Source organism: Pan troglodytes, chromosome X, assembly GCF_028858775.2.
Source record: "Pan troglodytes isolate AG18354 chromosome X, NHGRI_mPanTro3-v2.0_pri, whole genome shotgun sequence".
NCBI lineage: Eukaryota > Metazoa > Chordata > Mammalia > Primates > Hominidae > Pan > Pan troglodytes.
In genome coordinates, this window is record NC_072421.2 from 105,792,665 (window position 1) to 105,808,875 (window position 16,211).

The following is a 16,211-nucleotide window of genomic DNA, read 5'->3' on the forward strand; positions in this document are numbered from 1 at the left end:
GGAAAAAAAGTAAGGGCCCCAAGGACACCCCTCCATCTTGTGGAGCCCCCACTCTTCCCTCAGGATACCTTACAGAGTATGCACAACAGGAAAGCCGAAGAAAGCCAACTCACCTGATGAGGATGCCAGTGAAAATACACATGTTACATATAATAGTAATAATAATAGTCTAATACATAGCATTTAGTGAACCACACAGCTTTAAACACTTTACATAAATTATTTAATACTAAATCTTAATTTCTTTCTAGTGTCTCTCAAATTAAATGTGAATAGAAATTTTCATATTTTCTTCTATACCCAACAGATTGACCTGCATGCCCTCCCCCCTCCACCCCCCCCAATTTGCAGACCACTTATTCAGGCTCTGAGATTAAGAATCTTTGGATAAGTGGGATGCCTCTATAAAGTACATTGCAGCAACTCCTCCCTGCTATCCTGCTGCTGCAGTTTTCATGTGTGCTGATAAATGACAAAAAATAGAAACTGGAGTCAAAGGTAAGTGACATAGGAAGCAATCCCAGGCAACTGAAGGCAGAGGGGAGAAACTAGGTGAGGAGGAGGCCATGGTGGAGAAACCAGGAATGAGGGATGGAAAGCTAGAAATGGAGCAAGAGGGAAGGAAGTCTTGAGGGAGAAAAGGGGAAGTTAGAGACTAGGGAGGAAAGGAAGAACAAGAAGCAAAAAGGGGCACACATCTGGCAACTGAAGGAGGGGGTAGACTAGGAGGAGATAATATGTCGCTTGTTGACCTGCAAGATGCTCACCCATGTCTTAATATCTGATGTCTCTGTCATATGACTTAGCAGGGACAGCAAAAGGAAAACTGAGTGGTCCCCCAAAATTTGTGATTTGTGCACACAGATATGCAGAGTGAGCATGGCTCCTCTCATCAGAGAGGCACATGAGATTTATACAAGCAATGCAAGGACAGGGCAATGTTTCATTTAAAGAGCAAGTTTCTAAAGCTAGAACGGTAAGCAGAATGACTCCTAGGCAAGGCAGGGAAGATTTTGTCAGGTTTTGGTGAAGAGAAATTCCTGTGACTCTTCAAATCACACCATCCAGATGACCAAGGAAGGAGAGTCCTGCACATTCCTGCAGAAGCACAATTTCAGCTGTCAGGAGCATCTAGAAGCAGCAGCAGTAAAGAAGCCACAGCAAATGAGTTATATCTGAGGCAGCTGCCAAGACACCATTCAGAGGATAGGACATTGTCAAACATCACCTTCCATATCTCACTTCAATACTAGAAAGCACGATAATGCACTCTAGGGGCAAGGAACCATCAGGGTACAGTAATGTGGTGTCTGACTTAGATTGTCAGAGCTTGCAGGTCCTTTGAGATCACACATCCCAAATCTCTCATCCCACCTATGGGAAAACTGAGACCTTGAGAGGGGAAAGCACCAAACCAAAGTCATCCAGTTGGCAAAGCTCACGCATGACACTTAGGTCTCTGGATAGTTAAAGCAGTGTTCTTGTCTCCACAGCTGTGTATTTATCTATCTCCTTCTCCAGCTCCTTGGCTCTTCTCTAGCAGAAGCCTCCCTCACTAGTACATATAATATATTCCATAAATCCTGTAATGTCACAGTACAATCAAATAAATGATTAAGATAACCACGAACATCTGCAGGGCTATGATTGCATCTTGATTCTGTGCAGAGACACATGTTTTAACACTATCATTAATTATCCTGAACCGAAAGAACCATATGTAAATATACAAAGACCCCTGATTTTCTACCCCCTCCCTTACTACCACCTAGTGGCTACTTCTCTGCTCAGAAGTTACTTCCCCCCTCCCACAAGGAAGAGGAACAAGACCATCAACTTTGCAAAAGGTTAAGAGGTTTTTAATGAAAGGTTTGGTGGAGAGGAGGGTGGAAACAACGTCACAAAGAAAGTTAGGATCTTTGACACAATTATTCATTAATGTTCTCATCTTGGAGAAAGAATGAATTGTTGGAAGTAAAAGATAAGCATTTTGCCAAGTCTCTTGCATTGTTAGGTATAGAGTAAGAAGCAATCAAGCAAAAGAAGAGGCCAGGTCAAAAACTCAGAGGAGTTAAGGAAAGCAGAATCCCAGAGAAAACTATCGAAATCAGATGTGTGGTCCTTGTAGCTAACAGGAGCTAAAGAAGATGTGAAAATGACTGCCCCAGCTCTTTGCCTTCTTTCAGCAGCAGGGATTACTCCCTGAACAGGAGACTTCCCATCAACTTCACAGCATCCTAACAGCTAATCCTGGATGTGGAGAGTAGGGCTAGAACCACACCTATGCAAAATTGCTTGGTCAGTTGGTCAGTCTTTCATGAGACAGTGTGTAGTGCCTACGGACTCTGCAGAGTCTAAGAACACTGTCTCTGCCCTTTAATTGTTCTTAAGATAGTGGAGAGCAGACAAGTGAAGAGAAATGATGGTAAGAGTAGATAACCCCAGCCTGGCAGATCGTGGAAATCTTCCCAAAGAGGTGAAATCTGTGCTCAGTTTTAAAGGATGGAAAAATAGAAGCAAGTCAACAGAGAAAGGGCAGAGCTAGTGGAAGACTAGTATATGTAGAAGGGGTGGCAAGTATAAAACCTGCAACACATTAAACAACACAGTAGCTCTGAGGACTATAAATAGTTCAGTGAACTCATATGTTTTTTGAAAATATTTGTCTTGTTTTGTTTTCTGAAGTGAGGAGGGTTCCTAATAATGAGAGATAATATTGGAGAGGTAGTCCAGGGCCAGGTAATAAAGGACTTTATAGGTTTTCTAGAGTTCGAATTTTATTGTGAAGTCCATGGGGGAGCCATTGAAGGACTTTAAGCAAGAGTTTCATGATACATATCTGTGTTTTGGAAAGATTATGGCAGGACAGTGGCAAATTGATGGGGGAGAGTGAGATTAGAGGCTGAGAGATCAGTCTTGAGGTTATTGAGGTAATTCTGGCAAGAAATTATATGAGCCTAGATTGGAGAAATGGGTATGGAGAGAAGTGTATGTATTCAAGTTCAATTTCAGAAGACAAATGGACAGGACTTAATGATGGATTGGAGGTAGTAGGGAAAGGAAAGAGAAGACAAGCATGACTCCCAGTTTTCTGGCTTGAGCAGCTCAGTGCTTGTTGATGCCATTTGTTGTGATGGGGAAGACATAGATAGAATTTAGGAAGGAGTACATCTGGTGGGGGTTGGTAATGGAGTTCTGTATAGACATGTTTATGGTGCCAGTGAAATCTAAGCAGAGATATCCAGCAAGAAATTGACAATGCCAATCTGAAAGTAAGAAGAAAGATCTGAACTAGAGCTAGAGATTTAATATTTATCATTGTATGGATGGTGGCTGAAATCCCTGCAGTATATAAAACCACCCTGGGAGAGGCCTACACTGAGAAGAAAAGTGGGATGAGGACAGAATGCTGGGGGATCCCAATCACAGCAGGAAAAGAACTAGGAAAGGATAGCATAACATTCAAGGGAACAGAAAGTTTCAGGAGAGAAGAAGGTGTCTTATATAGCAGGGCCATCAAGGAAGATAAGGAATGAAAAATATCCATTGGATTTGGCAACAAGTAAGTTAGTAGTGATTAGTGTCAGCAATAGGGCCAGCCCACAGATGTCTGAGGAGTGAGAGGGCAAATATTTGTCATGAAATAAGGCACAAAACTGAAGTGCAGGCAGCTGGAGAAAGGCCTGGCCACCCAAGGAGGTGATATACAACATGAGCTTTCATGTTGGAGCAGTAGAGGACAAAGACATTGGTGTGTGTTGTAGTGGGTAGTCAGGAGAGGGACATGAGGGGATACACAGGGAGGAGGAAAGATGTACATTGCAATTTCCTAATTCAGGAGAAAATGGAAAGGCTTCTTGGTAGCCATGACACCAATCAGCTGACACAGGGAATGCCAGATGTTTGCAGGAGGAGAATAAATTGAAGGGCTAGTTGTTAATGCATCTAGGTTCTGGAATTCATGGGAAACACATTTTGTGGCAGTGGAACAGCAGGATGTAGGCAGGAGATAAGGAATTAAGAAACCTGGGCTCAGTTTCTCATGAAACTCAGGCTAACTTCATAAACTCTCAAGCTAGGCATAAAATCCCAAGTCATAAAATGGGGGACAAACAGCCTTTACCTAGAGGGCAATCCAAGCATTCCCCATGGTTTTGGATTATCTGTGATAATGCTTCTTTAGATGGCATGGATAATTAGGGGGTCACCATGTTTTAGATAAACACCAGAACAGTGTTACAACAGGGAAAACTCTAAAAGAGTATTAAGGAATACTAGGCTCAGAAGAAAACAAACTGCCCCCTCCTCCCAACCCCAACTTCAGACAAACACACACTGATGGAGTATAATGCAGAGACAGCTTTCAGATCTAGTAGGGAAAAAAAGAGAAGTGTTGGAAATGTCAACCTAAAATGTTTTGTTTGATCAAGTGGCAGGGGAAAAAAATACCAGGGAAGAGAACAACCCGAAAGAATAGTTGTTCCAGATAATAACACCTAACTCTTAAGAAAGAAAAGTGAAAGTCATATATTAAGTTCAAATCTGAACATCTGGGGGAAAATGCCTTTATTTAACACTATGAGGCAGGTCATTTTTAAAGATTGCCATTCTCTTAAAGTTGGCTAAATAAGGTTTAGCTACTAGCAGGCTGGTGACCTTGCGCAAGTCACTTACCAGTTTCTTTATTTGTTGCATACATACAGGATTACAGCCCCTGAAAGAAGATGTTTTGGAAACTGCAAAGCAGTGCACCAACATTAGGTAGGAACTTTTACCAGGCAGGGCATACCTTTGAGAAATCGGTTTGAGATAGCTTCATCCAAAAAGGGTTGGATTGCAGTTTTGCAGGAGTGCTAGGTGTTGTGTAAATGTCCTAGTCAGTTCAAGAGGACTTTGGCAAAGGAAAAGTACACACTGCCCAGCAAGCTATGCGCTTGATGTTTCCCCAAGGCAGGGGGCAGGCCTGCCAAGGGCTGCAGCACATCTCCGGGTGACCCAATTTTCCGTTGCCCTCCCAGCTCAAGAGGAACAGCTTGAAATATAAATGGTGCCCTCTGCTCAGCTAAGGAAAACAGTCCCAAATCTTTCTGACATCTGCACACAAGGGGTACTGAGAGGCTGTCCTGCAGGGTCAATAGTGCTGGGGCCAGTTTAAACAATTCTGCTTGGCCCTGGGAAGGTAGGAGGAAAGGGAGGATGACTAAACAGGACCTGGTGGTGCTTCAAGCATCCACGTTCAGTTTTCTGCATGAGCATCGGTCTTATCTATTTGGGAAATAGGACATTCCTGCTCTTGACTCATGAAATATGGCTTGGTCTGGTTCAGTAACTTTGACAAACATTCTTTGAAACTTTAGACTTTGCAAATACATTTTTAGGAACATATTTGACAGTGTGGAGTCTGTGTCTTTTAAATATTGAGGTAAAAATCTGTGCAGGGATATTCTAATTTCCTCCATCCTCCATCCCCTCAGCCACTCAGATGTTTTCAAAAGAGAAGCCAGACTAAGGCTCCAGATGTTTGAAACCTAAATGAGGGCTCCTCATGAAATAAATCTACTGCCCTCCATTTCCAGAGATCAAAATCTTAGCCAGGGGCTTAACAATGAGATCACTGTAGGCATGTTTGCCTGGTGTAGGACTGACCTCCGATCAGATATATAAGATTTTCTACTTTTAAAGGCTCCCCAACCCAACAAACAGCCCAGAGCTTCTCAGTTTCCTGGTTGTTGTGTCTAACTGCTTCTCACCCTGCCACAATCCATCAGGAAATGTCCTTTGTGTCAAACCTCAAATCTCACTTGCATCGATTTGGGTCATTTTTATTTGCTGTATCTTTGCAGAGGTAAAGTAAGTCAATAAGAATCATCAGTTAGGAAAGTGGCTAAAGAATATGTCCAGGAAATTCACAGAAGAAATATGAATTTCCAGGTAATATGTGAAAGGACATTTAAACTCAGGGAATTAGAATGATTTTCACTCATCATATTAGCAAAAATATCAAGTGTTGGCAAGGGTGTAGAAAGATGGGCATTTTTGTGCAATGCTGATGGGAATATAAATTGGAGAATACTTTGTAGCCTAATTTGTCAATGGCTTTGAAGGTTAAAAATGTCTATTACCCTTCTACCAGGTAATTATGATCCTTAGTATCTATGCTAGAGATGTATCTATGCTTGAGCTAGTATCTGTGCTTGAACACAAGGAGGCCTACTCTAAGATTTTCACTGTAGCTCTGCCATTTTACAAATAGCAAAAATTTAGAAACAACCTAAGTAGCTGTCAAAAGGGTGGCTGAATTAAACTATGGGGTAGAGAAAAAGATCTTAAGGACACGTTAAGTTTACAAAAGGGGCCCAGAATATATACTTAGAATTCTATTTTGGAAAAGAAAATCAGATAATGAGACTATTTTTAGACATACGTGTACATATCTCTGATTATGTATGGAAAAAGATAAGAAAGACAATAATGGCACTGAAAGAGCACCAAGAGAGATTTTTGCTTTGTCTATACTGCTTGCATGTTATTCAAGAATGTGTTCATATATTTATTGTGAAATTTTTTTTCTGGAATGTTTCAGAGGTGAGGGCATGGGTCTTGGTGGCTACAGTGAACATGTCTTCTGTGAGAGGCAGCAGTAGATAAGCTGGTGACGTAAATAGATGAGAAATCAAAGGACCCAGATAAAGGCCTGGAATCTGTCATCACTTTGCTATGTGATCCCAGGAAGTAATTTTTCTTCTGCGTCTGTTACCTCTGTACAATCAACAAATAAGATGTGAAGCTTACTAAGATACCTTCCCTTTCTCATATTTTACGATTCTCTAAGTCCATGTCTTTAATGTAGAATAGATCTAGTCCCCTTTGATGAGAAGATGGATTTTTATTCTCTTCCTTCAAATTCTGGCATAGTTTGACATTTATTTATTTATTTATTTATTTTTAATTAATTAATTAATTTATTTATTTTTAATTATACTTTAAGTTTTAGGGTACATGTGCACATTGTGCAGGTTAGTTACATATGTATACATGGGCCATGCTGGTGCGCTGCACCCACTAACTCGTCATCTAGCATTAGGTATATCTCCCAATGCTATCCCTCCCCCCTCCCGCCACCCCACCACAGTCCCCAGAGTGTGATATTCCCCTTCCTGTGTCCATGTGATCTCATTGTTCAATTCCCACCTATGAGTGAGAATATGCGGTGTTTGGTTTTATGTTCTTGCGATAGTTTACTGAGAATGATGGTTTCCAATTTCATCCATGTCCCTACAAAGGACATGAACTCATCATTTTTTATGGCTGCATAGTATTCCATGGTGTATATGTGCCACATTTTGTTAATCCAGTCTATCATTGTTGGACATTTGGGTTGGTTCCAAGTCTTTGCTATTGTGAATAATGCCACAATAAACATGCGTGTGCATGTGTCTTTATAGCAGCATGATTTATAGTCCTTTGGGTATATACCCAGTAATGGGATGGCTGGGTCAAATGGTATTTCTAGTTCTAGATCCCTGAGGAATCGCCACACTGACTTCCACAATGGTTGAACTAGTTTACAGTCCCACCAACAGTGTAAAAGTGTTCCTATTTCTCCACATCCTCTCCAGCACCTGTTGTTTCCTGACTTTCTAATGATTGCCATTCTAACTGGTGTGAGATGATATCTCATAGTGGTTTTGATATTTTACTTTACCCCAAATGTAAGATAATGAAAGAGAAGGTGGAACGGTCACTGTGTTCCCTGTTTGGCTATGGGTTTGAAAGTTTGGTTGACCTATTTATAGTACTACCTTATTTTGACAGTATAAGCCCTTAGTCTTCTTTGAGTGTGATGAGAGTGTATTCACAATGCTAGAAATGGGAAGTTCTGAACTCTGTAGGATGGCCATTAATCCTGGAAACACACACACACACACACACACACACACATACACACACACACACACAGATTGATCATCCCTAGTCCAAAAATCCAAAATCCAAAATGCTCCAATGAGCATCTCCTCTGAGTGTCACATCAGTACTCAGGAAATGTTGGGTTTTGAAACATTTCAGATTTCAGATTTTTGAATTAGGGATGCTCAACTTGTGTATGTGTCTAATTTTTTTTCAGATTGAACCCCTTTCACCACTTTTCCTGGGTTATAATAAAAATGCATTTATTTCAGTGAAAATCATAGATACAAATATCTAGGGGCTATGCATATTCAGGGATTGATAGAAATGTTGTGTCAATGACTGAGTTCATTGCAATTTGCACAACAATTCGAACTGTGCATTGCTAATGAGGGACAATACACGGACTGTGTCACAACATTTTAAAACGTATCCTATGTTGTAATTTAATACCTATAAACCATTCTTTATGTATCATCACCTATATTTTTGGACTTTATGGCTACCTTGTTCTCTTGAGTCTATCACTAACAAGCAGGGTGATTTTGGACAAGTCACATCCACAGTCTGTAGATAACAATTGGAACACCTGTTCCCCAGACTGGGAGGGAAGAATCAAGTGAGCTATGAAAATGTACACTTATCTACAAACATTGTCACAATCTGGCTCTCTACAACCTAATTGGCTTTTGGAAAAACTCCAGATGAAACTCTGAGGAAACCTTGGCATTAAGTGAATGAAGGAAACCTCTTCTTGGTACCTCAGAGAGTTTGACCAATCTAACTCTGACTATCATTACTTAGCAAAGCTCCTTCCAGCTGGTCCTCATCACTTTGCTTGTTCCATGAGGTCATAAGAGTAAATTCTAAGCAGTTTATTTCTAAAGAAAACAGATAACAGCTCCCATGCCACTATTTGTCTTTCAACAATGAAATAAGCAACTTACTCTCGCTCCTTTCTCAGGAAAACACTGACAGCTCCCACTGCAGTCCTGGCCCCCACATGGCTTTCCATAAGACTTCTCTCCCTATTAAAAAAAGGAAAAAGTTAATAAGCCATGTGAACCAAGAAGCAATGTTGTCCCAGCAAACCTAACTCTTAGCTTCTTTACCAAGTAAATCTATTGCGGCTTAATGATCTTATCTGATGTTGTCAGTAGTCAAATGAAATAAAAACTAAACTTAAGCTAGCATCCTTTTAGTTCAGGTCTATACCTCATCAAATAAATAGCCGGTTTGAGAACTTTGCTTTAGACATCTCCTCACTGGTAGAAATTCCAGGCACAATATACAACAGAATATCTTTACTTGGGGGCTGGAAATAGACTCTAGACATATTCCTGTGAAAACAGGTGTCCAGTGACTTATGGATTTGCACTCATTGGTAAAGAAGTAGCTGTAGCAGATAACTTGAGTGAAATTCAAGTGCTAGATATGTAGTGACAAATGAAAATGGCTACCTTGTACTCTGCTCTCGGAATTGTTCTCCTCAAACTCCATTTCAGCACACAATTCACACCTTACAGTGGCACTCCCATGCCCAGTTAGTCAGATCCAAATTCCTCAGTTGGTATTTTACAGTACCCCCCAAGCTCTCTAACTTCATTTTTGCCTCTCCTCTGATTGATGGTGATGATTGCTAGCTGAATTTCTGCAAGGCCCCCACATGACCTGCCATGTGCTGATCCTCACCAACCTCATCTCCTTTCTCTCTGGCCCACTCTGCTTCAGTCACACAGGAGGGCGTTCATTCTGTTCATTAAAAACATCAAGCCTGTTCCTGCCTCAGGGCCTCTGCCCTCGCTGTTACTTTTTTCTGCAATGTTCTTCTCCTAGATATTTTTTTTAAAATCCTGGCCTCTTTTCATCACTCAGGTCTCAGTTCAATTGTCCATTCTCAGAGAGGCCATTGCTGAGTCTCCTGTTACTTCCAATCATATCATTTCATTACCTTTTCATCGTTAGACATTCTCTTTACTCCTACTAGAATGTAAGCTTCATGTAAGTAGGGACTTCATTGTTTTGTCCAACACTGCATCTCCAATGTCTGAAACCATGGATGACACTCAAGGAATTTTTGGTGACTATATTAATGGAGTTAGGATTTGAACTCGGGTCTGACTAACTCCAAAGTCTTGACCTTAACCCTTAAGCCTTAGTGTTTTCTAAGTCCTTTGTCTACCAGAACCTCAATACAAGGACTCAACAATGAGAAAAACTGCCATTCTGACCATATCCACCTTGGGAAAAGAGGAAAACATAAATTCTAACTGTTATCTGTAACAAGAACTTTATCTCTGGGATGGATTTAGTACCATCCAACTTTTTTGTTTAATGTTGGATGTTTTTTCCAAAGAGAAAGGCATATTTATGAGCTGACCTCACACTTAATCATTCTTGCCTCTGTGTACTGTGTGCCTTTTCCTAATTCCTAGAGAGCACTGTGAATTTCTCAGAAGGTCTCTTATCTCTTTAGACATTCCCACAACACTTTATCATCACAACACCTTGGTAATAAGGTAAAGATGGCAAACCTATGACAAAATATTACTATTTTAGATTCCAAACACCTTCCTTATACGTTATATTTTATCTCTCTTATAAGCCCTTGACATGGTAAGTGTTATTGCACACTTTCCAGTTTACCTTCCATTTTATGGAATATAGGACAGGCAAGTTTTAATAAGGGTGAGATCAAGAGGTACTCTGGCAGGAGGAAGCTAGGGGCTGGAATACAAGAGAGAACTGAGAGAGCAGCATTGAATTTTATCTTCACCTATGCTGATACCCTTGTCTAATGTTGAGTACTATATTTCTTGGTATTATGGATAATTTGTATTTCCTTCTCCATACATTTCTGTGTTTTCTAAGCAGTCTTCAACAAGCACATATAATTATTAAGAATACAAAATAATACATAATATTAAGTGATAAAAGTCATCCCCTTCAAGGAAGAGAACTTGACAGGTGTTGCCAAAGTTGAAATGGCATCTATTTGGAGCTATGGCCTACTTCCAAACAATGTCTGTTTGAGTGTTCCATAAAATTGGTCTATAGTAGATGAAAAATTTTCGGACCCCTCAAGCATGGAGCAAAGAGGCTGGAAGCAAGGGAACTGGATAAGACAGGGAAAAAAAAACAATAGCAGGAGCTGAACAAAACCATAAGAATCAGAAGCTAAGGTTTCTTAGGAACTCGCCAGAACAAGGAGGCAAAGACACTCAGCTAACAGACAGGAAATCATCACTGTCCTTTGTCACTGAGGAAAGTAACCAGAGAAGCCCTGTTGGCCACAAGGCAATTTCCTGTAATGCCAGCCCTGGCAGTTTCCCCAGGAGTCTTCAATTACAGTGAGGTGGGAGGAGTGAAGGCAGGCTTCCAGGGAACATGACCAGACTAGACCTGAGAAGCCTCTGCCTTATCCTGGCTTGTCTGGGGACACTCCACCCCCTGCTTGACCAGGCCATGTGGCTGGTGTCATTTCCACCTTGGAATGCTCTCCCTTTTCTCTCAAGATCAAGCCCATCTTATACCCAAGAAAATTAAAACTGGAAAGGCTTTGGGAGATCATCTAATACAGTGGTTCTTAACTCTATCCGAGCAGTACTTTATTATTTTTATTATAATTATTACTCTCCCTTGCTATCCTAAAAATAAATTCATAGGAATAAGTTATAATAAAAATGTAAGCAAAAAAATTTTTTAAATCTTATTATTATTATACTTTAAGTTTTAGGGTACATGTGCACAACGTGCAGGTTTGTTACATATGTATACATGTGCCATGTCGGTGTGCTGCACCCATTAACTCGTCATTTAGCATTAGGTATATCTCCTAATTAAGCAAAAATTTTAAAAGCACATATTATGCCCTAACTGTATTGCAAAGAAAAAAAAAGAAGAAAAGTAATTTATATTAAAAAGATATGTATTTCAATATATAAAAGCTCATACATGGCTATATTAGAAGATGTCATGAAGTGGTAGTCAGAGGCCAACAGCTCTATAGAGAATTATTATGAATGTAACAGGCTGCTGACACAGAATGACACTGGGATGTAGTATTGATGATTCAAGTATCATGAATGCAGTTGCTATTAGTAAGTGCAGTGATTCTCTCAAATGATAAACAACTCATGGTGATGATCGTGGGTGGGGGACAGGAAGTACAATCTTCCCTTTATTTACTGGGCAGTTTTATTTGTAACAAGAAAACCAAGAAAAACTTCATTTCAATATGTAAAATGTGGTTATGTTCTAGACTTAAATAATTATAAACAGTTTTCATCTCCATGAATATCCAGAGGTCTTCTCTATCCTTCAGGATGCATAGTATTCAGAACACCTGTCATTCCTGGCAGCCACCTAGTAAGTGTCCCTGACTCCCTGATCATTTTGACAATCACAAATGGCCTCACAAGTTCCAAAATACCTCCTGGGGTGTACTTTTGTTAAGAAGTATTGGTCTAATCCAAATCACCCATTTTACAGATGATAACACTGAAGAAGATTATTTTGGCTTGGGTCACACTGTTAACAAGTGGATTCTAACACTTCTGAATATAATGCAATATTCTTCCTACTGTTCCGTACCTCTCAAGGCCAAATTCAAGTTCTATATTTTCCATGACCACTTCAGCTTCGGTGAACCACAATACTCCCTAAGTCCCATTCACTGGGTAAGTGTCTCATGTTGTTATGGGAGAGTCTTTGCAATGTTCCTAAGGTTGCATAGCTGAGAGTCTTGTTTCCTCATCCAGACCATAACGTTTATAAGGGAAAAGTCAATTTATTTTACTCCTTTGTATAAAACCACAGTGTTAAGGGGCAAAACTATGGTCTAGCCAATATCTGAGGCAGTATCCCTTAATTAGGAATATAAGTTCTGGAGTCAGTCTGTACAGGTTTAAATCCCAGCTCTAATATTTCCGAGTTGGATGAACTTAGGCAACTGATTTTATCTCTCTGAAACCCAATTTTCCTATCTGTAAAATGAGGATGGCAACAGTATCTACTGTACAGAGTTTGAGTGGAGGACTCAATAAGATTAAGCATGCAAAACATAGTACCTGGCTTATAGTATGCACTAAGTGTCAGCTATTATTATTATATTAACAGTAGCTATACTAGACTACTCAGCATTTTTTGCAACATTCTGGTCTCTCTCTGGAGCTCCTTATCAAGTGCTGTGCACTGGTATGATCATGCCAGTTTGTCTATAGCTGATGTTCACTTTGCTTGGTCAGGATGTCCATTTGGATTTGTTGATGTCTGTATATGTAATTATCTGAATCAAGAACATAATCACATTTTATACATTGAAATGAATTTTTCATGGTTTTATTGTTACTGAATAAAAATGCCTAGTAAATAAAGGGAAGATTGTACATTTTTCCCCCAGATCACCACCACAAGTTATTTCTCATTTCAGAGAATCACTGCACTCACTTAACTATTTTTTGAGATGGAGTATCACTCTGTCACCCAGGCTGGAGTGCAGTGGTGCGACCTGGGCTCACTGCAGCCTCCACCTCCCAGGTTCAAGCCATTCTCTGTCTCAGCTTCCCGAGTAGCTGGGATTACAGGCACCTGTCGCCACACCCAGCTAATTTTTGTATTTTTAGTAGAGATGGGGTTTCGCCATGTTGGCCAGGCTGATCTCGAACTCCTGGCCTGAAGTGATCCTCCCACATCGGCCTCCAAAATTATTTTTAAATGCTAAAAATATTTAGCAATTAGGGTTAAAGGTTAGGGTTTGCTAAACCATAACCCTAAATATTGCTAAATATTTTAAATATAATCTCTACTCCACACATCTATCCTTTTGCTGATGCTGGTTCCTATGTCTAAAATGTTTTCCTACTCCCTTTACCACAAACAAAACTTCTATTCATTCTTTTAAACCCAGCTCAACCATCTTTTTGGTGAAGACACCCTTATACTCTGCCTCCCTCTCAGCAATTTCAGGAGCAGTTCTTACTCTCTTCTCTTTGCTGATGGAGTTTTGCAGTATTTTACTCAATTTGATTCTGCCATCAGACTGGGATCAGGACCATGTCTTATGCTTCTCTGCAGCCCTGTCACAGCAGATATTCAGTGAAGGGCTGTGAAATAATCGCTCTCAGAACAATTGAGTTACAAGTGTTAGAGATCAGCATCACTTGGGATTCTTCGTTTCTCCTGGGTCTCCTGAAATAAAGAATTACATCACAGTGCCTCTACCACCAACCAATAGGCTTTTCTAGGCATCACCAGTGCTTTCTTGCATGGGGGTTGGCAAGGATGACAATGATGCAAAAGGTAACCCAGGAAGCAAGATAGGAAGTAACAGAGGCTTAGCTGAAGTGATTGCATTGCAAAGGCCAGTTATCTTCTGAGCAATTTTCTCCAGAAGCTTAGGTCACAGAAGACTGGCTGTGTATAATTTTATTCTCACCATTCATTCAACAAATATTTATTAAGTGCCTACTATGTACTAGGCACTGTGTTAGAGATGGGTGATAGTGGCAGTATCATACAGCCATAAGTGAAACCAAGTCCTTGTTTTCATGGTGTTTAAAATTTAGAGGGAAGACAAACAGTAAATGAATATTACATACATATTTGTCAGTTGATCTGTATTATGGAGGAAACTAAATTGGGTAAGAGGGTAGGAAGTGTTGGGGTTAGGTTGTTATTTTATATAGGGAAGTCAGAGAAGGCCTTGCTTATAAGGGGACTTCTGAGCAGAAAACAGTGTTTTTCAAAGCACAGTCCTTGGCCCAGAATCATCAGTCCTGGGAAATTGTTAGAGTTGTAAATTCTTGTCTCCTCCACGATCCACTGAATCATAAACTTTAGGGTGGGGCTCAGAAATCTATGTTTTAACAAGCCCTTCAGGTGATTCTGATGCACATAATGTTTCAGAAACACTGCTATAGAAGATGAAGGAATGAGTTATGTGAATATCTGAGGAAAGAGTATTCTAGGCAAAGGGAACAGCAAGTGCAAAGGCAGTAAATGAGAGAATATGCTTGATGTTTTGGCTACAGCAAGGAGGCCAGAAGCCTGGAGTTCAGTGAATAGGGGGATGGGATACATGGTAAAGCCAGAGTTGGAGCAAGAGCCAGATCATAGAAGATTTCATAGACCAATGTAAGAGCTTTGCCCCTGGAAATCCACTGAAGGGCTTGGAACATATGAGTGACACCAGTTGATTTACTTTTTAAGGAGGATTACTCAAGCTGCCATGTGAACTGTAGTGGGGCAAGCACAGAAGCAGAAAGGCCACCTAGGAGACTGTTGTGGTAGTTCAGCAGGATGATGGATGTTTATAACAGAGAGGCAGTTATAGAGTCTGACAGAAGTAAAATGATTCTAGGTATGTTTTAAAGGTAGAGCTGCTAGGATTTGCTGATGGATTGGATGTGGGATGTGACTGAAAGGGAGAAGTCAAGAATGACTCCAAAGTTTCTGTACTAGGCAACTACAAGGATGCAACTGCCATTTATTCAGATGGAGAAAACTGTTGGAGAAGCTTGCTTGGGAAGCATCAGGAATTCTGGTTTTGAGATGTGTATAAGATATTCAAATGGAGGAGTTGAGTAGCTGGCTATGGAAGTCTGGAATTCAAGGAAGATGCCTTAGTCAGTATAGACTTGACTACGTTGTGGTAACAAACTTAAGATCGCAATGGTTTAGCACACAAAGTTTGATTTCTCACTTTTGTCATAATCCTGAATGGTAATGCCTAGGTTTTCTTCTAGGGTTTTTATGGTTTTAGGTCTAATGTTTCAGTCTTTAATCCATCTTGAATTAATTTTTGTATAAGGTGTAAGGAAGGGATCCAGTTTCAGCTTTCTACATATGGCTAGCCAGTTTTCCCAGCACCATTTATTAAATAGGGAATCCTTTCCCCATTGCTTGTTTTTCTCAGGTTTGTCAAAGATCAGATAGTTGTAGATACGTGGCGTTATTTCTGAGGGCTCTGCTCTGTTCCATTGATCTATATCTCTGTTTTGGTACCAGTACCATGCTGTTTTGGTGACTGTAGCCTTGTAGTATAGTTTGAAGTCAGGTAGCGTGATGCCTCCAGCTTTGTTCTTTTGGCTTAGAATTGACTTGGTGATGTGGGCTCTTTTTTGGTTCCATATGAACTTTAAAGTAGTTTTTTCCAATTCTGTGAAGAAAGTCATTGGTAGCTTGATGGGGATGGCATTGAATCTATAAATTACCTTGTTATCCACCATGATCAAGAGGGCTTCATCCCTGGGATGCAAGGCTGATTCAATATATGCAAATCAATAAATGTAATCCAGCATATA

The 16,211-nt window shown here is 40.2% G+C and overlaps 1 protein-coding gene across 4 annotated transcripts in view; it reads right to left on the reverse strand.

Annotated features, from left to right (window-relative positions):
* The window catches only part of COL4A6 (collagen type IV alpha 6 chain), a 279,487-nt gene that overhangs the window by 146,825 nt on the left and 116,451 nt on the right, over nt 1-16,211 (reverse strand). For all 4 annotated transcript variants that reach the window (XM_016942901.4, XM_016942899.3, XM_016942898.4 and 1 more), the window contains exon 3: nt 8,856-8,936. In XM_016942901.4, coding sequence (XP_016798390.2) covers nt 8,856-8,936 — 81 coding nt within the window. The remainder of the gene's footprint in view (nt 1-8,855; nt 8,937-16,211) is intronic.